The sequence below is a fragment of the Dama dama genome, chromosome 32, assembly GCF_033118175.1.
Source record: "Dama dama isolate Ldn47 chromosome 32, ASM3311817v1, whole genome shotgun sequence".
Classification (NCBI taxonomy): domain Eukaryota; kingdom Metazoa; phylum Chordata; class Mammalia; order Artiodactyla; family Cervidae; genus Dama; species Dama dama.
This window is the reverse complement of record NC_083712.1, coordinates 36,961,605-36,985,942: the sequence shown is the minus strand read 5'-3', so window position 1 is coordinate 36,985,942 and position 24,338 is coordinate 36,961,605. Positions and strand designations below refer to the sequence as shown.

The 24,338-nt window shown below is 40.2% G+C and overlaps 1 protein-coding gene across 2 annotated transcripts in view; it reads right to left on the bottom strand.

Annotated features, from left to right (window-relative positions):
* Positions 1-24,338, bottom strand: part of UNC5D (unc-5 netrin receptor D) — a 615,641-nt gene that overhangs the window by 112,845 nt on the left and 478,458 nt on the right. Inside the window, exons 5-7 of one of the 2 annotated variants that reach the window (XM_061134611.1) lie at positions 9,331-9,511; positions 8,286-8,453; positions 6,142-6,306 (exon numbers count right to left, since the gene is read on the bottom strand). In XM_061134611.1, coding sequence (XP_060990594.1) covers positions 6,142-6,306; positions 8,286-8,453; positions 9,331-9,511 — 514 coding nt within the window. The remainder of the gene's footprint in view (positions 1-6,141; positions 6,307-8,285; positions 8,454-9,330; positions 9,512-24,338) is intronic. The other variant, XM_061134612.1, reaches the window with a different exon arrangement.

The following is a 24,338-nucleotide window of genomic DNA, read 5'->3' as shown; positions in this document are numbered from 1 at the left end:
TCTTTTTTAATTAAGCACATGGGAAACTTCCGTTATGAGCCACTTCAGTCTCTCTCGTTAAAGAATGTTATTCACTGGTCTTCTTACTGGGTCTCATCATGGGAGAGTTTTTACTGGGGCTTCGGGGGAAGGCTGTGGCTAAGCTGCTAATGATACCATATGTGTCCAGATCGACATTCTTATTACTCCTGCGGGTCTGCAATATTATATCTGCATTTTCTATTCAGTATACATAAAGGCAACTCTGAATTAATCAATTGTTTGTTATGCAGAGAGGCAGTTGTTGGGTATTTCTAGGAGAAATCTTTATGTAAAAAGGGATACCTACAATATACTATAAATGGAGTGGAAATGGGTTTTTAATATTAAAACTCCTTGGGAGAATTAGCAAGCAGCAGGAAACTTCATGACAACTTAATGCATTGGCTAGCATGTTATCTCGCTGATGCCATTTTAATTTTTTTGTGATACTACAATTTTACGATACTACAATTAGGCAATTTTGTAGTACAGTGGGCCCTGAAACATGAACTTATCCAATAAAAAGTTGAAGAATGAGTCCTGTGTGAGTCCTGACTCTTTGTCCAAAGGAAGGATGTGTGGATTTTGTTTTAATAAAGGGACACCCATCTGTTATAATCCCATATACAAAGCAGACATTCAGTAAAACACCAGCAAAAACTAAGAGTTGTTTCAGATGCACTCAGCGAACTCTGGAATGAAAATTTTCTTATTCAGTGCCCTAGAAAATACAGGGAAGGAACCCAGGTAATTACTGTAATAGATAACAATGAGGTTTAGAATGATCCAAGAGAAAATGCTTACCAAGGAAACCTTTCCTTGGATGTGATTACAGATTCACCTTTTCAGGTGCTCCTTTTAGGTCATTTAAGTAGGTAGCTCAACAGACAATGTGGTTAGATTGGAGATGCAGCTTGGGGATGTTTATTTGAACCTGCTATTGTATGGGATGTGTTTATCCTTGATGAGGTTTCCAAGCCGTCAACTCCAACTTTTCTTATCAGTGTATCCATCAGAAATGAAAACAAAGCACCGCGTAACCGCTCTTTCTGTTTCTGAACTGTCAATGTTGAACTGACCTATCTCACATCCTGACAAGAAGGACGGACTAGCCATTAGGTAGCTCAGCCACGAAGCTTCTCTTTCAGGACCCTGTAGAATTTCTCTGGCTTCATCATCACTGCCCATCTGGGCACTAATCCTCTCTGACGTGAATTCACTTAATCCTCTGAAGGCAAAGCCTTTAGTTTTCTATCTGCTGAAATAACAAGTGTGGGGAACAGGTTCCCCTTACTTCCCAGATTCAAACTAAGCACCCCACCATGTTCACCCTACTGTTCCTGCCAATGAGGAAATGTACATGTCACTTACATGTACATTTCAGTGATCCTTCAAGCACAGAGGTAGCTAAGTTCAGCAAGTGGAAAAAACAGCAGTTAGAAAGCTACCTGATTCTGAGGTTAAAGATTAGAAAACACGCATCCACAAGTTCCCATCTCTCGACAGGCATTCCATATAATTGTCTTCCTGGAAAAGAACAGTTCCAGCATAAAAGCAATGGATGTTTAGTTTATGCTTGCAATTTGGAACCTCACATTCACTGCTATTGGCATCAATTGCCTAACCTCACCAGTCTTGGGGCATTTATTTCCTTGTTGGGAGCATTTAGGTGTGGCCATCTGTGCTAGCATAACACTAAGGTCCTGTGCTTCAGTCACAACTGACCAAGCAACAATCATACCCCAATATTAAAGCGATCGTTCAGAGCTGGCAGCTCCATCTCTAGGAGAAATGCAGCCCTCAGGGACAACAAAGGAAATCTAGATGCTTTGTTGAGAGCTAAGTAAAAATTAAAGAATTGTAGGTCATCCAAGAGCCAAGCAATGTCACTGTGAAACTGCCAAGAGAAGTTGGGGAATTGAGGACTTGCTTCAGGGTCATGTCTGGCATAAAGGGGAAGAAAAAAAATCAAATGAAGGAAATTCCTCAACTGGAACATGACCCAGATCTTTCACAAAGTGACTGCTCCATAAAGCTGTTGCCAAATGTTATTTTAATCAAACCCAGCCTTCATTGGATCTCCATCCCGAGAGCACAGCTAGTTTCACCAAGAACACTTCAGCAGAGTACCAACCAGAAGCAGAGAGTAATGCTGGCACCATCTAACCAGATTGCTGTTCATTGATTCCTGCAGACACAGTCAAATGCGCTTCATCTTTGCTGACATGGGACCCACTCTGTCTCTTAAAGGGCAGACTGTATCCTGGTGTTGGGCTCCTAGAAACACACTCCTTTCCCACTGATGTATAAATACATCTCATTCACGTCTCTGATTTCACAGGCTTCAATTTTTCCATCAAAAAGCTTAGTCATTGTAACCATCAAGAGTCTCTGATCATGTTTGACAGACATCTTAATATGCATACGACAGAGGCAAAGAATGCTAGACAAACCCATTCTTAAGTAGAAAAGGGAATAGGGGAATGAAGAGATTGAACAGAGAGAAAAGGCTTACATAGTGTTTTAAACTCATGTGGGGATTTAACAGAGCTCTCAACCTCTAATGCTGAGCATATTCTAAAGCTCACTGTTCTGTTCATTCTATTTCCACTACTGGAAAATGGAAACAGAATACTCACTAAATTGCACATGTGAGACAGAAAACCACACATGGCCAAGGTTCATAGGAGGGTTTCACTCAGTAACAAAGTAACTGCCTGATCCTTGGCTTGATTGCCTTTATAAGGCAGGAGCTAGGCTTTGGAACGTCACAAGTATATGTACATCTGGGATGGTTAATTTCATGTGTCAACCTGACCAGGCCATCAGGTACCCAAATATTTGGTCAAACATTAGTCTATGAGGGTGTTTTCAGATGAGACCAATGTTACAATAGGCTGAAAAAAGCAAATTGCCCTCCACACTGTGGTTGGGCCACATCTAACCATTTGAATGCCTGATCCTTCCCAGGTAAGAGACTCTTCTCCTGCCTGACAGTTTCTGAACTGGGACATTTGTTCTACAGACTCTGGATTTGCCAGCTTCTATAATAATATGAGCCAATTTCTTATAAAGAATCTCTTTATATATATATATGTGTGTATATCCTGTATCTTCATATGTATCATATTGATTCTGTTTCTCTGGAGAACCCTGATGAATACAATATCTCAGATTTTAAAACTGGGGTCTGGACTGGTCAGTACCCTCTTACTCAACTAACAATACAAGTACAAATAAATAATATTCACATATTTGATAATTTTTTCTCACATTTGGAGCTAACCATTGCCTGTCTTCAATCAGTAACTCTTAAATTTCAGTCAACTAAGGTTGAAGCTTGATATTCATAGAATTTTCCCTAAGCTCAAGTCCAACTGGTGGTTGTTAGATGGTGCTAGTGGTAAAGAACCCGCCTGCCGATGCAGGAGACATAAGAGACGTAGGTTTGATCCCTGGGTTGGGAAGATTCCCTGGAGGGAGGCATGGAACCCTCTCCAGTACTCTTGCCCGGAGAATCCCATGGACAGGATTCTAGGACAGGAGCCTGGTGGGTTGCAGTCCATGGGATCGCAAAGAGTTGGACATCACTGAAGCACCTGAGTAGGCAGGCAGGGAAGGTGATTACTATGTACTATAATAGTACTATAATACTTCAATCAGTATTCTCTTATTTCTATTTTTTATTTCTAATATTTCAAAAGTGTCTAATGATCATCTAAACTATAACTAGTAAGCCACACAGTTACACCCTCAAGGACTTTTTAGAAGATATATGAAATTATTGTCTTAACTATAGTCCTAGTCAATGTTAAGAAACATGTCAAGAAATAGTCACAACTTAAAAGGTATATTTCAGATATATCTGGTGGTGGTCAAGGGTAGCCAGAAACACATTTCCTTAAACCTCTTGCTAATGAGTTTGTGTTGTCTCCTTATTTTTGAAAAGAATGGAATAGACATTTCATCAACAAACACAGAGGAATGACCAATTAACAAATGAAAATTTGCTCAATATCATTAGCCATTATAGAAGTGCAAGTTACAATAAAAAAAAACAATCTACAAATTCATTAGAATGACTTAATTTAAAATGACCAATAGTAAGTGTTGGCAAAGATGTGAAACAACCAGCACAGTTACATCCTAGTGGTAAAAATTAAAATGATTAGTTATTTCAGAAAATTTCTTATACCATTAAATACCTAATTACCATATGGACCACTAATCCCATTTCTAGGTATTTACCCAAAAGAAATGAAAATAAATGTCCACACAAGGTCTGTACACAAGGGTTCATAGCAGCTTTGTTCATAACCACCCCCAAATGAAAACAATCCTATGTCTATCACCCGGTGAAAGGATGAACACATTGCCGTAGATCCATAAAATGGAACACTACTTAACAAAAATAAAAAATGAATTACTGATAGGTGTAGCAGAATGAAGGAATGTCAAACACATTATGACAACTGAAAGAAAGCTGAAAAGTGGTGGTTAGGGGTAGGGGAAAGAAATGACTGCAAAAGACTGCAAGCAAACTTTGGGGATGAATGGAAACGTTGTCTATCTTGACTGTGATGGCATATTTACTTTCACCACTGAGACTGGTGGGTGAAAAGTGAAAGTGTTAGTCGCTTAGTCTTCTCTGAACCTTTGCAACCCTATGGACTGCAGTCTGCCAGGCTCCTCCGTCCACGGGATTCTCCAGGCAAGAATACTATAGGGAGTAGTCATTCCCTTCCTCAGGGGATCTTCCTGACCCAGGGACTGAACCCAGGTCTTCTGTCTTGTAGGCAGATTCTTTTACCATCTGAGCCAACAGGGATGCCCAAGACTTGGTTCTCTTTAATTACAGACCTTTGTATTCTGTCTGACGTATGCAGATTACTCAGTACTTGAACTGAGCAAATAAAGGAATTATGGGGCTATGAGATAGCACTTGTTTCAATGTATTGAATCTTTTAACTAATGCATTAACCATTTCAACTTATTTTGAAAATATAACTGTTTGTAGAGTCTTGCTTTCAAGCATAGCTAGTCATATTGACACAGAAAAATAAATACAACTTACATGTCTCCTTCATGCTATAATCTTCCTAAATAAAAAGTGATACATATTCCTGAAAAGATGACAAATTATTGAACTACACTATTTTCTGCTGGATATCATCCTAGAAGGCAACCTGGTTCTAAAGAATAGGTACGCCTCGAATCTCCTGTTTTTGAAGGATCTAAGAAAAATCAATATACCCTTAGCACATCTGAGTGGGCAAGCGGAGAAGGGATTGCTATTTATCGAGCACCTATTCTGTGCCATGAAATATTCAAAATATATTCTTTTAATATTGGGCCCAGACAATAACCAAAAATAGGCACTTTTTGGGTACTCTTGGTACAATTCAGAGAAGTTAAGCAGTTGAGTGACTTACCCTAGATCACAAAGCTAGTAAGGGACACCACCAAATTAAAACTCACCTCTGTGTGGTTCTATTTAATCCTCCCATGGTTTTATACCCAGGCAGACAGTCACTTGAAGAAGTTATAACATAACCTCAGGAATAACACAAAGTCTTGGAAGTTCTGAAATGGGCATTCTAATTTGGGCCATGCCAGACCAATTTGAGACAAACCCAGCCACCTCCTCAGTGTTGTATTTCCCCCCATCTGTAAGGTAACAGTCACAACGCACATCCCTTGGTCACACTGCATGTCCCATGGTCTCTGAGGATTACAAAGTGCTTTAGAGTCTGGTAAAATTCTTTGGAGAAATATAAGCCTACATTGATCCACATCAGAATTTCACCAAACCTAAAAACACTGGCCCCTTTGAGAAGAACTGCTAAGCCCCAAAGTCTAACACATTTGCCTGCATCATTTCTCTCCCAAGCATATCTAGTTACGTTCACAGTAAATACACGCATGGGTGGAACTGACAGCGGTAACGATGTTTAAAATGGCCTATTTGTCTGCTCTTTGACACTTTCCACCCATTTTATTTTTGCTCTGGGGGATTTTGTTTTCTGGGAACTGGTTTCACTGAATCAATGGTCCTGGCGTTATCATAGCATCTTTTCCTGTGATGGACAGACACAGAAGATGTGTACCGTAAAGTCTTACCTAGGATGCAAAGGCCGTCTGTGCAGTTCTCGGATTCCTGGCTTAGACCTTCACAGAATTTGCCCCCGTTTCTCGGGGCAGGGGCTGTGCATTCTCGGATCCGCAGATGCTCGCATTCTGGGCTGCAGACCGACCACTCACTCCACACTTCCCAGCTCCCGTCCACTTCAAAGGGAAACAGAAGGAGCCATCGTTAGACTGCATCTGACAGCTGTCAGGAGACTCACCCCAAGGCCACTGTGGTTCTTAGAGCTGGATTTCAAAGAAATCACCACCACCACAGAAACAAAATAATATATCCGTTTATCTTCTCTCCATGGTTTCTTTCCTAAAGAGACAGGTGAACAACAGCAGTGGTATAATTCTCTTGCTATTGCAGGATGAGACCAATTACTGAATTTGGGCAAACATGTGAATTACCCATGCCCTCAGGTTAGCTAATCATGTCATTATCCATTCTTTCCCCGTCTTTTATGCCCAAGTGCATCTTAGATGGACAGATACACTCTGTGCAAGAACCACTGGTAATCACTACTTCCTTACGGGTTGATAGTTTAGAACAGAAAGTAGAATAAATGTTCTTTAAGTCCTAAAAATCCCTCAATAATAAAAAGTTAAACCCATATATATTGATAGTGTTAAAATAAAACAGGTCAGCCAAGCCCCAAGATACCAAGACTTACATAAATAGAATTTCTTGGGTCATGGATTGCTGCTGTATGTAGAAACGAAAAAACTGAACTTAATTCCACTAAAAAACAACCCTAGAGATTATGGCAGCTGTTGGAAGCAATTGTTCCACTACCTCCTAGGAATAGGCCAACCATGCTTATGTGGGTTATTGAAGATATTGCCATTTTTAATCCAGAGCGACTAGTCAAGTGCATGTGCATGCTCAGCCACTCAGTTGTGCCTGACTCTTTGTGACCCCACGGACTGTAGCTCACCAGGCTCCTCTGTCCATGAGATTTCCCAGGCAAGAATACTGGAGTGGGTTGCCATTTCCTTCTCCAGGGGATCTTCCTGATCCAGGGATTGAACCTGTGTCTTCTGCATCGGCAGGCAGATTCTCTACCACTGAACCACCTGGGAAGCCCAGTGTAGGGTAAAATAAAAATACTAAATTTGAATCAAAATATCTGAGTCCCTGTCTTGGTTCTGTCAACTTTTTGGCTGAGCAACCCCTAAGCAAGCACTTAGCCTGACTTTACCATTTCTGTCAACTGGGGAATCATAAAACTCACAACACAAAACTAAAGGACATTGTTTGTGTAAATGTATCTTGCATAGTACCCGCACATAGTAAGCACTCAATAAATGTGTACTGAATACAAATTCAAAATGAAACTCCAAGCACAGGCAAAAGCCTCGCCTTAGCTTTGAGTGGCACTAGATTTGCAATTTTAAAGACACAAGTCTCTGGTCCAGCATCCTTGGACTTAATGTTCGATCATGCGTGTGAGACCCAGGATTCATTTATTTCTCAGTGGGAGGATATGCTTCCCATTCAGAAAGTCATCTTCTGGCTCATCTATTTCTCATTGTATAAATTGGGTTACAGCCAGTAAGATGAGCAAAAGAACTTGTAAAAAGCCATATTTGGTAAATGAAGCCTCTATTCAGAAAGGAAGGCAATCATAGCCCAAATGCAAAACAGAAATGGCTGTGATGCAATCTCTGCCAATTGCATTGTCTTAAATGCAAAGGCAAACGTGATGAGGTTAGTTGAATGGTGACTGATGATAAAAGGGCAAGTACTTGGTACCTGTTTTGTGCTCAAAGGCATTTCACTACACCCTATTAAACAGATGAACACTATATAGTGGGGGAACCCAAAGAGAGAAGGGTATGGCTTAGCCCAACCAAACACTGATAGTATAAAAATACATAAAAACATTTGGCTTATTGATGTTGAGTATCTAGGGTAATCTGAGTATGAAGAGAAAAACTATGCCCCCATATAGAGGTATTTCACCCATGTTCTTGCTAGTACAATGAGTTCCACGTCAGAACTCTGGACAAACGCTCTGTTCCAAGAACCTGGAAGATGTTGACTTTGGGCAGGTAGGTTCTACTGAAAGCTTCACACCAGCTCAATCGTGGTGGTGGATGAGAAGGGAAAAGGAAATCTACGCATATCTCACCGGGACAGAGAGCAGTGCAGGTTATTTTCTGCACTGACATTCCCTCACAAAAGGCTCCACCATTGAGAGGAGCTGGGTTGGTGCAGGTCCGGGAACGTTTCTGCCATCCTCTCCCACAGGGAACATTGCAGGCTGACCACTCTGTCCAGGAAGACCAGCCTCCATTCACTGAGAGAGAAAAATGGGGAGGGGAGAAGAAAAAAAAAAAAAAGAAAGGAAAGACGTTTTTACTGATTGCCTACTATGTGCAAGCCACTTGCCAGGTGTTGTGAGTTGGGCATCCAGGGACCAAGAGACCAGCGGGGACCCTCACCAGCTGCCCCACTGTGTGGCCATGGTGGGGCTGATCTAGTCTCCATCTCTTGATCTACTCTTCTGTAGACCATAGGAGGGATACAGAGAATTTGCTTTGCAAGGAAATGATGAACCAGAGGAAGAACTCATCAACATATCTCTACAGCACTTGAAATTCCAGAGTAGAAGAAGAAAATAACAGCATCTGAATTTCTATTAACTTTCAGTGCTTCAAACGTAAATCCCAGGGCTCTTCTATTGTGGAAGGGAGTGCTTACTTCAATAGCTGGGAATTTCACTTATCCATTAGCTGAGCTATTCAGCAAATAGTCATGTTTGTTTTTGGTGAATTTCATATGCCAGAAGAGGAACTGTGAATAGCAGGTCTGGGGAGGATGGGGTGAATGTTGGGTTTGGGAAGAGTGGGAAGTGGAAGTCGCCCACCTCAATTCTTTTCAAATGTAAACACAATGGAGGCAAAGAAATGCCTTTTAAAATTCTTTTGAAAATAGATTGAAAATGTCACTCACTGTCCCCCAGAAGTCCAATCTTGGATGAAAGAGCAAACACATTCCCAGCTATAAGGGTCTGCGTCACCTGCCAAAGGGCTGAGGCAGGAGATGGTGCTATAATGGAAACGCGCCGGAGTCCCTTCAGTGCTACATACAGAAAGTTCCAAGGAAATGCACCTCCCTCTACCCCTCTGCTTTCTATCCTCTCTATCCACTCCGGGCCTTTGGGCTGGTCTTACCATAAACCACCACTGTGGCCGACAGGCTCCTCCTCTTGGCTACGATGTTGGCCGCCATGCAAGTGTAATTCCCGGAGTCCGAGAGCCGCGCCTGCCGGATGATGAGGTTGTGGTCTGCTCTGGTGTCGATGTGCTCATCTTGTTCAGAGTCTATGGGCTCCTCGTTTTTCAGCCATTCCACCTATCAGAAGTCAGGAATGATTATAAGTCATTAACATGCACGCGAGCGCGCACACACACACACACGCACACACACACATACTTTTCTGGAATCGGAAGATGAGTGGTTAGAGCATATGGGACAGAGATGTACATAACACACAGAATGGCAACACGAACGGTATCTTTTTAATCTTTATCCCATACACCATCCTTTTCATTCATTTGGTATATTCAGGACATGAATACTCCAGTTAATAAACTGGAGGTGGGAAGAGAATATAAGCATCCTATCGACTTTGACCTATTTTCTAAAAATGCAATAGAAGAGAGAAAAGACTGTAATTAGGTCATTTCATTATATTTCATCGTGTTACAACTCTGATGATGATGATGATGATACTCCAGTAACTGGCCCAAAATGGAGATCAGAAAAAGCAACACATGTAGGTAGAGCTTGGACTTTGTGCAGAGAGGATATTATGTTGTCAGACAAGGTTTGAAGCTGATATTGTTTGCATTTAAACAACAACATAGATTTGGGTACTCAGAAACACAGAAATGAAACTCAGATCTCAACGCTCCCTGGTTTCAGGGACATGTTCCTTTGGTGATCGTTTATGTTACTCCTTTAGTGATTCAACAGATGTTTAGGTCAGATCAGAACTCAGATCTCAACGCTCCCTGGTTTCAGGGACATGTTCCTTTGGTGATTGTTTATGTTACTCCTTTAATGATTCAACAGATGTTTAGGTCAGATCAGATACCCGACACATTTAAGCCCCAGCCTTCCTTCCAAAGGACCTCACTTTTCACGTCCTCTGAGTATAGACTAGTCCCATCTCCGGTTTGTTTCCTCTAGCTTGCTCCTAGAGTATCTATTTCTCTCTTTCCAGTTCCACCTTAAACCTATCCTTGGCCGAAAGTACTCTTTCCCTGGACACATGAGGAAGCCACAGATGGGACCTTCTGCTCCCTGGATCTTCATCCTCCCGGAAGCTGGGGCACACCGTCCCTATATCCCCTAATTCATCAAGCAGACCTGGCTTCCCGGGGCCATCCAGCTGCCTGCCTTCCCCATGCTGTCCTCTGCTTCTACATCTAAACAACATCTCCACTGCCTCGTGCCATCTTGGTAGCACCATACACAGCTCCTGTTTGACAAGAACCATTTAGCTCTAGTTATTATGTGTTATACACAGGAATTTAACAGACATATAAAAACTGTAACTTAACCAAGAAAGCAGTCATTATACCAAAAAGACCACACATGGAAGTACATGCATCTGGTTCTTTTCACATACCCTGCCCACCACTAACATAGATAATTGAAAGTTGGCTTTAGAAGATGTCTCATTTCATCTTTAAATGTAAACAATTATAATTTATCTCCAATAATCAAGTGACACCTGTTAGCAATTTGGTTTAATAAATATTTTTGGCTTCCATTAAAAGGGATTTATTTACTAGAAGAAAACTTGTACTGATACTTTAATATTTATCCCAAGAACCATCCCAAGAATGAGTATAGAATACCAAAAGTCATCAGTCAATCCAAAATCAATCCAAGATGAGGCAGATTTTTAGAAAAGAAAATGATGCCAAAATAGCCAAAAGAGATCTGAGAACTGCTTTAAAACATGTACAAGAGCTGAAAAAGCAACATGATGCAGGACCATGAAGTAAGGAGGCAAGCTTGACTACCAACCCCAGCAGATCCTCAAGGCATCACCATGTGCCAGCCTTGGGTATAAGAACTAATGATGTCCAAAAGCACTGCTCTGCTTAATGAAGCAGGACAGTGGAGCCAATTTTAAAACCATCTGACCACAAGTCCATTACAAAATATCCTCCACTCCCCAGTAACTCTGCATATTTTCCAGCCATTCATTCATTCAACTGATAAATATTCCAACATTTACTGAACATCAGAGAGTTGAATAAAGTGAGATAAACAAACCCAGCATGACCTCTTCTTCCACAGACCTTACATTTAATGGTTAAGATGGAAACAAGTAAATCTAGGGACTTCCCTGGTGGTCCAGTGGCTAAGACTCTGTGCTCCCCATGCAGGGGGCCTGGGTTCTATCTTTGGTCGGGGAACTAGATCCCACATGATGCAGCTAAAAAGATCCTGTATGCCGCAACTAAGACCCAGAATCTCCAAACAAATAAATTTATAAGAAAATAAGTAAATCCACATTGCCACCAGAAAGTAAGAGTTGTCGCCAATATCTGTGATAAAACATTTATTTATGTTAAGCCAACTGGATTGGGTTTTTTAAACCACCATCACTGCTGTGTCACTGGAGAGAACGAATCGGTCAGCTTAAAGTGGGTCTGGGGAACTCTGGTTCCACTCCACTCCCCTCCTGGTCCAGAAATTCTGAGTGCAAACTGTTTGGTTTTCTAATTGTTAATATCCTACCTTTTCCATTTCTAGCGCCTACAAAGCCATTCCTTCCTGTCTCCACCTTAAGTCATCCTTTTCCATCCTTCCCCCACAAACAGCTGGTCAGGAAGTTGGGAAAGTCTGGCCATAGTCCATAAGTAAATCACTCCTAGTGAGGAAATGACCCTGGGAGCAGTGGCCCTCGAAACAGAAACCAAAGTAGGCCCAGCACCTGGAAATCAAAGAAAGCTTTCCAAAGCAAATCTGGGCCCAGAGGAAATTAAAGCCACAATCATTAAGCAGAGGTCTGGTTCTAAATTAAAAACTTATATAAAAATGCCTCATGCACAAAATGATGTGGTCAACACACCAAGAAAATAGTTGCCACAGATTTGACATATAAAACGGTAATAATCTGATGATCTGAGGGTTACAATCTGAATCACTCATGCTCTCGTATCAGTTGATGATAAAATGTCATCCAAAATAAGATGGAAAAAACACACGCTAATTAGACAACTCAATAAATATTCTATACCACTAAAAAAAAAAGGTGAACAACAATATAATGACATTGTTCCTTCCCAAAAAGTGACGACAAAAATTTCACCAATGTACACAGGCACACACACACATACAGTATGTTTTTAACTGAACTTACAGAGTACCAGGCATTTCTGCTATTGCTGCTCTATGATCATCTCCTTTCTGGAAGACACTAAGAGCCTCTCAACTATGGTCTGTCTGGCGCTTCCATTCCTGCCTCCATCGTGGATTCTCCACGAAGGGATTAGGTCATATCCTTTTCTGGGTCCAAATCCTTCTACAGCTTTGAACTCCACTAGGAACAAAACTGCACATCCTTACCATGGCTAAGAAAGTCCTTCTTGGTCTGCCCCCTAGTTAACTTCCCACCTTAGATTCCCCAAGTAACCTCTGCGCACTCTACTCCAGCCCTGCTGGGCTCCTTCCTATTCTAGAAAACTCAAAGCAAGGTCCTACCTCAGGGCCTTAACACCTGCTGCTTCCTCTGCTTTCTGCCAGGGAGACCTCGCCTGCGAGTGTCCCTAAGGCTCAACTCCACCTTTCATTCAGGTCTCTAATCAAATGCTGCCTCCTTAGAGAGGTCTTGCCTGACAATCCTTCTCTAATATAGCAAGGTCCCCTCACTGCCTGTGTCCTGTTTTAATTTTCTTCCTAATATTATCTCCATCTAACAGGCTTAAAGATAGTAAGTCTTTTGCTCTTGTAATTGTGATCTCAAGAATTTGACGAAGAAAATTATCAGGGCTACAAACAAGGATTTAAACACAATAAACTATTTTTAGTTGCAAAAAAGAAAGAGGAAAAAAGTATGGCAGAGCTCTATTTAAATAAATCATGATTCAATAATTCAATTTAATATTGTACGGCACTAAAGGTCATGATTTCAACTAGTGAAAATACTGAAAATGCTCATAATGCATGAAAGAGTCAACCTGCAAAACTGTGTGTTTAGTGCAATCATAAATTTGTAAAAACAACAAAAAAAGAAATCACAAACATACATATTCTTTAAAAATGACTGGAAGAAAATGCAATATGCTGCAGAGGTTTTGAAAAAAGACTTGGGGCAGCTGTTTTTTTATCCTCCTGGTGGTTAACTGTGGCACATAAAGGAAAAGGTCTTTATTAATCTGAAAAACAACTACGGTAGCTTCTAAAAGTCTTTTACTTGCATAGCACAGTAGTATTCAAATTTCTATTTAGCCATAGACTGTTTCCTCAAATTAAAGCTTATCTGATCACATGGTATATGATATGTGATCATATGTATATATATATATATCTTATGATATCACTCACATGTAGAAATTTTTAAAAAAAGATACAAATGAACTTTATATACAAAAGAGAAATAGACTCACAGACACAGAAAACAAACTTAGGGTTACTAAATGGGAAAGGGGGGAATGGACAAATCAGGAGTTTGGGAATAACAGATACACACGCACTATATATATCTGTATCTTTCTATCTATATATATATAATAAATAGTTCATGGGGTCACAAAGAGTCAGACATGACTGGCGACATAAAAAAAAACAAAAACAAAAAACCTGTATACCTTAGGGGATTATACTCAATATCGTATAATGACCTATTAGGGAAAATAATCTGAAAAATAATATTGTGTGTTTATGTATAGCTTGCATGCTTATAGCCTGTGCTCTGTAGCAAGAGAAGCCACCACAATGAGAAGCCCATGCACAGCAACTAGAGAGAAGCCCCTGCCCGCCACAACCAGAGAAAGTCTGCACACAGCAATGAAGACCTCAGCATGGCAAAAAAAAATAAATAAATAAATTAAAAAAAAAAAAAACAGACCCCATGGAAATGTTCAGCACACCTGGGCCGTAAGTTATAAGTTGATCCTTGCCATACAATCTACCCCCATCCACCCACATGCACTGTGAACTTGTACAACGGTCTGCTACTTGGGTTTCCCCAGAACACAGCTTGAAAACCAAAAAACATACCTAGGACAAATGAGGTATCTTAGGATATATACATTCTGGCATAACTGGTGTTTACAGTGTCATGACTGAGGTCCATCAATCCAATTATGTCTACAAACAATGGGCACGTTACTACCACTAACTGCAGGGCTGTTTTTTATTCGTACACTAATCGTTTATCCATTTAACTGATGGCAGGATCTTTATGAGAAAATCAGTCTGGTATTTTCTGGGCTTATAAAAGTGACGAATTGCTCTTGGATTTATGCTTTTGTCACTTAGAGAAATGTTAAAACATTTTTGATGAGCTAAGTGCTCCTAATGCAGAATAGTTTAATAAATAAGATAATAGAAAAAAAGCATTTCCTACAGCAGCAGTTGCAAACTCGATGTTCCTGAAGGCCAGAGAAGTAACATAAATTACTGATGAGGCGCTGGGTGCAAGACATCCACGCGCGTTGTTTGCATATTAAAGACAAGGGCCTATTCTTCATTCCCTTGAAGAGGTGAGCTCACTCTCATTTTTCTTAAAACATGTTATCACTTTTCTGTCTCCTTTTGTCTTTTCCCACTTTAGATAGAGACATGAGTATTTTAAAAAATTAACAATGATAGTGCAATGAAAAATGACTGTGAACTCATTTTTGCTTTAAAATCTTTTTTGCTTTCAATGCATCACAGTGGACTTCACATTTATGGAGTACATAGCTTCAGTGTCAAGATGTATGGGGACCCGGTGCTGCCGGTGAAAAAACACAGATTCCATGATTTGTACAAAAAAGGCAGCCACCAGGTAGGTTCAGACTATGGTGACCAGTGTAACCAGTTGTTCATTTGCTAAGCTGTGTCTGACAGTTTGCCACCCCATGGACTACAGAACGCCAGGCCTCCCTGTCCCTTACCACCTGGAGTTCCCCCAAGTTCATGTCCATTGAGTCAGTGATGCCATCCAACCATTTCATCCTCTGTTGCCCTCTTCTCCTTTTGATTTTTTTTAATTAATTAATTTTTTTTTTAATTTTTATTATTATTATTTTTTTTCCAGTGGGTTTTGTCATACATTGATATGAATCAGCCATGGATTTACATGTATTCCCAATCCCGATCCCCCCTCCCACCTCCCTCTCCACCCGATTCCTCTGGGTCTTCCCAGTGCACCAGGCCGGAGCACTTGTCTCGTGCATCCCACCTGGGCTGGTGATCTGTTTCACCATAGATAGTATACATGCTGTTCTTTTCAAATATCCCACCCTCACATTCTCCCACAAAGTTCAAAAGTCTGTTCTGTATTTCTGTGTCTCTTTTTCTGTTCTGCATATAGGGTTATTGTTATCACCTTTCTAAATTCCATATACATGTGTCAGTATGCTGTAATGTTCTTTATCTTTCTGGCTTACTTCACTCTGTATAAGGGGCTCCAGCTTCATCCATCTCATTAGGACTGGTTCAAATGAATTCTTTTTAATGGCTGAGTAATATTCCATGGTGTATATGTACCACAGCTTCCTTATCCATTCATCTGCTGATGGGCATCTAGGTTGCTTCCATGTCCTGGCTATTATAAACAGTGCTGCGATGAACATTGGGGTACACGTGTCTCTTTCAGATCTGGTTTCCTCAGTGTGTATGCCCAGAAGTGGGATTGCTGGGTCATATGGCAGTTCTATTTCCAGTTTTTTAAGAAATCTCCACACTGTTTTCCATAGCGGCTGTACTAGTTTGCATTCCCACCAACAGTGTAAGAGGGTTCCCTTTTCTCCACACCCTCTCCAGCATTTATTGCTTGTAGACTTTTGGATAGCAGCCATCCTGACTGGCGTGTAATGGTACCTCATTGTGGTTTTGATTTGCATTTCTCTAATAATGAGTGATGTGGAGCATCTTTTCATGTGTTTGTTAGCCATCTATATGTCTTCTTTGGAGAAATGTCTGTTTAGTTCTTTGGCCCATTTTTTGATTGGGTCATTTATTTTTCTGGAATTGAGCTGCAGGAGTTGCTTGTATATTTTTGAGATTAATCCTTTGTCTGTTTCTTCATTTGCTATTATTTTCTCCCAATCTGAGGGCTGTCTTTTCACCTTACTTATAGTTTCCTTTGTAGTGCAAAAGCTTTTAAGTTTCTTTAGGTCCCATTTGTTTAGTTTTGCTTTTATTTCCAATATTCTGGGAGGTGGGTCATAGAGGATCTTGCTGTGATTTATGTCGGAGAGTGTTTTGCCTATGTTCTCCTCTAGGAGTTTTATAGTTTCTGGTCTTACATTTAGATCTTTAATCCATTTTGAGTTTATTTTTGTGTATGGTGTGAGAAAGTGTTCTAGTTTCATTCTTTTACAAGTGGTTGACCAGTTTTCCCAGCACCACTTGTTAAAGAGGTTGTCTTTTTCCCATTGTATATCCTTGCCTCCTTTGTCGAAGATAAGGTGTCCATAGGTTCGTGGATTTATCTCTGGGCTTTCTATTCTGTTCCATTGATCTATATTTCTGTCTTTGTGCCAGTACCATACTGTCTTGATGACTGTGGCTTTGTAGTAGAGTCTGAAGTCAGGCAGGTTGATTCCTCCAGTTCCATTCTTCTTTCTCAAGATTATTGGCTATTCGAGGTTTTTTGTATTTCCATACAAGTTGTGAAATTCTTTGGTCTACTTCTGTGAAAAATACCGTTGGTAGCTTGATAGGGATTGCATTGAATCTATAGACTGCTTTGGGTAGAATAGCCATTTTGACAATATTGATTCTTCCAATCCATGAACACGGTATGTTTCTCCATCTGTTTGTGTCCTCTTTGATTTCTTTCATCAGTGTTTTATAGTTTTCTATGTATAGGTCTTTTGTTTCTTTAGGTAGATATACTCCTAAGTATTTTATTCTTTTTGTTGCAATGGTGAATGGTATTGTTTCCTTAATTTCTCTTTCTGTTTTTTCATTGTTAGTATATAGGAATGCAAGGGATTTCTGTGTGTTAATTTTATATCCTGCAACTTTACTATATTCATTGATTAGCTCTAGTAATTTTCTGGTAGAGTCTTTAGGGTTTTCTATGTAGAGGATCATGTCATCTGCAAACAGTGAGAGTTTCACTTCTTCTTTTCCTATCTGGATTCCTTTTACTTCTTTTTCTGCTCTGATTGCTGTGGCCAGAACTTCCAACACTATGTTGAATAGTAGTGGTGAGAGTGGGCACCCTTGTCTTGTTCCTGATTTCAGGGGAAATGCCTTCAATTTTTCACCATTGAGGGTGATGCTTGCTGTGGGTTTGTCATATATAGCTTTTATTATGTTGAGGTATGTTCCTTCTCTTCCTGCTTTTTGGAGAGTTTTAATCATAAATGAGTGTTGAATTTTGTCAAAGGCTTTCTCTGCATCTATTGAGATAATCATATGGTTTTTATCTTTCAATTTGTTAATGTGGTGTATTACATTGATTGATTTGCAGATATTAAAGAATCCTTGCATTCCTGGGATAAAGCCCACTTGGTCATGGTGTATGATTTTTTTAATATGTTGTTGGATTCTGTTTGCTAGAATTTTGTTAAGGATTTTTGCATCTATGTTCATCAGTGATATTGGCCTGTAGTTTTCTTTTTTTGTGGCATCTTTGTCTGGTTTTGGAATTAGGGTGATGGTGGCCTCATAGAATGAGTTTGGAAGCTTACCTTCTTCTGCAATTTTCTGGAAGAGTTTGAGTAAGATAGGTGTTAGCTCTTCTCTAAATTTTTGGTAGAATTCAGCTGTGAAGCCATCTGGTCCTGGGCTTTTGTTTGCTGGAAGATTTTTGATGACAGTTTCGATTTCCTTGCTTGTGATGGGTCTGTTAAGATCTTCTATTTCTTCCTGGTTCAGTTTTGGAAAGTTATACTTTTCTAAGAATTTGTCCATTTCATCCAAGTTGTCCATTTTATTGGCATAGAGCTGCTGGTAGTAGTCTCTTATGATCCTTTGTATTTCAGTGTTGTCTGTTGTGATCTCTCCATTTTCATTTCTAATTTTGTTAATTTGGTTCTTCTCTCTTTGTTTCTTAATGAGTCTTGCTAATGGTTTGTCAATTTTGTTTATTTTTTCAAAAAACCTTCTTTTGCTTTAAATCTTTCCCAGCATCAGGTCTTTTCCAATGAGTCGGCTCTTCACACCAGATGGCCAAAATATTGGAGCTTCAGCATCAGTCCTTCCGATAAGTATTCAGGGTCAATTTCCTTTAGGATTGACTGGTCTGATCTCCTTGCTCTCCAAGTAACCAGATATTCCGTCTTTCTTGAGAAGCCAGGGCTGTGTATTTTAATGGACTATTTCTTGATTCTAACATGATGACTCACACATTACAAAATACATTGTGAGGATCAAACAAAACACATCCATAAGCTGCATGGGGATTTACTATTCATTCTCTCTTTTCCAGATACCTCAACATAAGCGCTGTCTGGCCTCTTGGGAGCTCCACCACAAAGAAGACTTCACTGAAGTTAGTTCCTTTCAGCAAATCGGCTTCCCGCATCATTCAAGAATGTTCTGGTTCATATGTACCATGGGCTACTGTCAATGCTTTTTCATAAAAATGACTGCCAAGCATCTAAGAATTTTTGAACTTCTGTACAGTATTCTGCAAGTATCATAAGGGCATCAGTATTAAATTCAGAAATTATTTTACAAGAAGTTGCCAACAAAGCCCTAATTAAGCTCTTAACAGAAAGCAATACACATTTTCAAATTAGCTGTATGGGATCAATACATTGACCACCCTGAGGCTAATGGACATTTTTTTTTTTTTAATCACTGATCCAAATGATCTCACGCTAATAGGTCAGCTCTTTGACAGAAAGACTTAACATTTTGGAAGGTGCAAGGTGTTCACATCTTCAGAGGAAAAAAAAATTTTTTTTTTTTCATCTGGTTTCTACTTATTTAGCTTAGATGGATAATCCCAGTTAGGAGTGTGTGAAGAAACCAGTTACTTAGAGGTAATGAGCTTATGGATTTGCCGGACACATGAGTTCATTAACATAGTGTTATGTGCAGATGGACTGCAGTTTGTAGATGTTTCCAGTTTATAAACAAATCTGGATAAACAGACCTTCAAAGACACTTAAGATTTCATGCCAGACAGCGAGTTCCTGATCTGTCATTCTGGTTAGCTGGGGAGAGAAGGTACATAACTGACAACCCTATAGATTTCTGCAACAATAGGCAGCATAGTGTAATTGAATGGGGAGGCTGCCTCCTTTGGAAAAGGGATGGATTGATGTTTCATGGGTGATCAGCTTATCTGAGAGCTGGGTCACATTTGAAAATGTTTGCATGAGTCTTGACATTTTGCCTCTTCTGACCTTTTGTCAGACATCCTGTATATCTATACAGATAAACTTTACACCCAAAGGTTTATTTCCATCAGAAAGCGTGTCAGATTCTAATGCTCCTGTTCTTGTTCTTAATATTCCATAAGAGCATGAGAAGGCGAGTGCTGTTATTAATCACTTAAAAGTGTAAAATCTAGACTAGAAAGAGAAAGGCACGTTAACAGGCCAGCTCTCTTCCTATGCAGGATCCGAAGCCTGTTGTCCTTTGAGTCCTAGAGAGTATCAACCTGGAACACTCTCTTCCTTCACATTCCATAGAAAATGCCAATGGAGGCCATGAGCTGGTGTCATCTACCAAGTGTTCTTATCCCCTCAGCTTCCCTGGTGTCTCAGATGGTAAAGAATCCACCTACAATGCAGGAGCCCCAGGTTTGACCCCTCGGTAGGGAAGATTCCCTGGAGAAGGGAATAGCTTACCCACTCTGGTATTCTTGCTGGGAGAACTCTATGCACAGAGGAGCCGGGTGGGTTACAGTCTATGGGGTCGCAAAGAGTTGGATACAACTGCGACAAACACGTTCAGTTTCACCAAGTGTTCTTATCCCCCCAGTTCCAGTCCTCTTGGGATTTGCTAAAGGAAATGTAAAATTGAGCTGCTCTTAAAGATGTAATCTCAGATTTCTGATTTTAGAAGCTTCTTAATTCATCTACTCGTTGCCTGGGGGTCATCTTAAGTGGCAAGTTCCTTAAGAACAAAAACAATATTTTAAATCTTCCTATAACTTGCATACAACCTTCTTTTGAGGATATTCAATAGTATCTGTTGAATAGAGCTTTTAGTCTGAATTAACATATATGCAAGTTTAGAGACTGGTGTGATTATACATACACACATACAACTTCAAACTGTATTTCAGGGATTGGGCCTAGGAAGGGGATATTAGTTTTTGCTTTAAATCCCAGAGTGGAGTCTAGATATGAAATGGAAGAGAGACATTTTGAGTGTAGTTGTTCTTAAATATATTCGGGGAACCACTAATATTTCATAATGGCTCCATAGGGTCTCATATTGAATTTCATGTATTTGCTCAAGGTATGAGTTATATAAGAGTAAAAAATGGTTTTTCTCCCCACTACAACTAAGGATGGCTTATGAAGGCAACCTTGTCTGACAGACAGCCCACCAGTGGGGATGAGAGGTCCAGCCAGGCAAACACTGGAAAGTCACAGTCATTCGCAATATGGGCATTCCCTATATAACCTCTCAAATGTTTTGGTAAGTTGTCATCCTACCAAGTAACAAGTATGATTGGATTTCTGTGAGAAAATGAGAAGATGAGAAGGCTGGAGCATGTATTCCAGTTGTGGGGGGGTCGGGGGGGGCAAGGTAAACGGGATATGGCACCCAAGGACACAGGGGTGGAGAGGAGGGGGCCCGGCAGAAGTGAAGAGGGGGCTCCAGAGGACCCCGGGGGAGCCCTTGACTCCCACACCTAGCATACTGGTCTAACCACTACATTTCTCATTTACATCATGAGTCACATCATGAGTTTTGATCAAATGAATATTTCCCAGCCTAAAACAATGAGACCTAGCATTTCTTGTATACTCTGTGCCAAGGGGGCTTCCCAGGTGGCGCAAGTGTAAAGAACCTGCCTGCCAATGCAAGAGACATAAACAGATATGGGTTTGACTCCTGGGTTGGGAAGATCCCCTGGAGGAGGGCATGGCAACCCACTCCAGTATTCCTGCCTGGAGAATCCCATAGACAGATGAGCCTGGCCATGGGATCACAAAGAGTTAGACATGACGGAAGCAACTTCACACACACACATGCCAAGTACTCTTTTAAACACTGTATGTATGTTCATTAATTTCACTGTTAAAATGTGTCTATGAGGTGGACACCATTTTTACCATCTCCATTTTGTAAACAACAAGGATATTAAGTACTTTGCCCAAGTATACATGTATGTGTGTGTGTGTGTGTGTGTGTGTGTGTGTGTATTTTTTTTTTAATGGTAGAACCAGAATTTAAATCTAAGTTTTGACTCTAAGTCTTGCTTTTAACCACTGTGTTTAGTCATCCATCTTATTTTCCAGATTTGGGTGGAATGACCCCATGCTATTTGCACAATTACATTGAAATACAGAGGACTGACACCACTGAAGATAATTTTAAAAACATATTTGGGAATTTTATGATCATCCCTAAGGACAGGGGGATGCAAAAAATATCTTGACAAAAGCAACATTGTTGAATACATACATTGTCTCCCAGACGGTTATTTTAAAGGCCAGCTCTTATTTGAATGCACACATTCTGGTTATATTAACATGTCAAAATGTTCAGAATGTAGCCAGAACTATTTTAACATATAAAACTTATTCAAACTTAATATTTGTCCCTATGTAACTATTCAGAATTTATGGAAGTCCTCTCCCAGTTATCAGGTGTTTGGTTTTGCTTTGGGGCAATGAGCAGAAATGAATGAAAACAATCCATAAAATCTTTGTGATAACAGCCTGCAGTCTTAAAATACTTCAGAAGGCCAGTGATCTGTTGGGTGACTTATAGGAAATAAATAATGAGGAAATTAACTTGTAATATTTAGCAAATAGCTTTCCTAAGAAAAGGGATAGGTGTTTCAGGTCTTTTATTTGGTTAGGCATGGATGCAATTGTGAAGCTAAGGCAGCCATCTTATGACCGTGAAGAAAAGACAAATGAACTCACAGAGGTGATGGTCACTGTCTTTATACTTGAAAGCAAACACACTGCTACCCAGTACTTTATCTCATTTGATCTTCATGACAGTTCCAAGGCAGGTAAAAAATATCTTATTCTTCCCATTTTACAGACTACATGATTCACCTAAAGCAACACACTTGGGAAATGGTACACTTAGGAGTTGTAGCTTTCAAATCAGTTTCCTGCCACAGAGCATCAGCCATTTTCTTGTCTTGCTGATCACACGAAGGCTCGCTCCTTAACGTTTCCTGTGATTCGGCTTGGCATCCTAAAGTAAGTCTTACCTGGGACTTAACTATTACAATAGAGTGACATGCCTCTACTCAGAACGGAGCCAATTACCTTCTCATCTTAGTTTAGGCCATCACTTGTTTTGCTACTTTCAGATTAGATGTCACCTGTCCTCCCCTCTCTCCTTGATATGATTTCCTTCAAGTTATTTATAACAGTACTCTCATGTTTCCCCTTTTTGTCTTCCTTTTCTTTCCAGACTGGATAGATCGACTTTAAAGCCTCCTACTCTGCACTTTCTGCCATTTAGCTACACTTATCTGATTATGCATCACAAAAGGCGGTAGAAATTCAGCTTAATTGTGAAGTGAGAGAAACCTAATGATCAAAGACAGAATCACCCTCACGGATGCTGAATGAAATGACAGACAAGAGTTCCTCTGTAGAAGCCTGAATTCTGATTAGAGAATGTTATGTTCCGACACTCTATGTCTCTAGTCAGATCAGTGTTGTCCTTTAACTTCCCTGTTTCAGTCATGAAAGTCAAGTGCAGCCTCATGTTATTTTTTAAAAAATTCATTTTGACAGGTAAATGGTCTCTGGGAAAGTAAACACCCTGATCAACTGTTTATTGAAACTGTAACATTGTCATGAGTGAGAAATGAGACATGTTTACATTAATGTAAAGCATTTACACGAGTGATGAACAGAGGGAAAAGACAACATTGAACAGATGAAGCATAAAAATGAGAATGGGAAGAGATGTGCAATCAAAAGATGATTCATAAAGGAGGTGTGTGCTACCATTAGCTTTTCAGCTAGGCTCTCCCTCGTGGAATGGATCTCGTTCGTTGCTAATTCTACATTTGCTCTCTCTCACCTGCTAGGGGAAAAGGAATTCTGGTTTTGAACCTTTGATAAAGCAATACCTTGGAGATGCTTCCAAAGCTTCTTAAGCTTTGAAAACTGCATTGGCTATCTGAACGAGTGACCTAAAACATAGTAGCATTTGCCTCTTCATTTTAAAGGATTATTTTTAGGATGGGAAGAACTCTTTAACAAGATTACAAAGAGTTGGCCTTCAGGAACTCTCCTGGTGGTCCAGTGGTTAGGAATCCGCCTGCCAATGCAGGGGCCACGGGTTGGATCCCTGGTCTGGGAAGATCCCACATGTCGTGCGTGCCACAACTACTGAAAACCTGCGTGCCTAGAGCCCATGCTCTGCAACAAGAGAAGCCAACACAGTGAGAAGCACGTGTCCCCGAACACGCGCCACAACTAAAGAAAGTTCGCACGCAGCAACAAAGACCCAAAACAGCCATAAAAAAAACAAAACAAACAAACAAACAAAAAAGCCCCAACAAAGAGTTGGCTTTCAGAGAGACTCAAAGCAGTCTCTGCATTCACATTTCCTTCCATACCAATTTCTGGTATGTACATCAGGTTTTAAAGTGGTGGTGAGGGGATCTTAATTAACAGTTCCCCTTTCCTGTTCCTTACTACCAGGTACTATATACTCAAGTGCTGAGAAAATAGCCATCTTAGTAAGGATTAAAGCATTAAAGACTCAAAACGTTCACATCATCACTGGTTTTAAAAGCTGGTATCAGAGTTACATGCAATTTGGAAATGCAAACGCAGATCACTGACACATACATAGACACACACCACTGGAGAAACCAGATCTG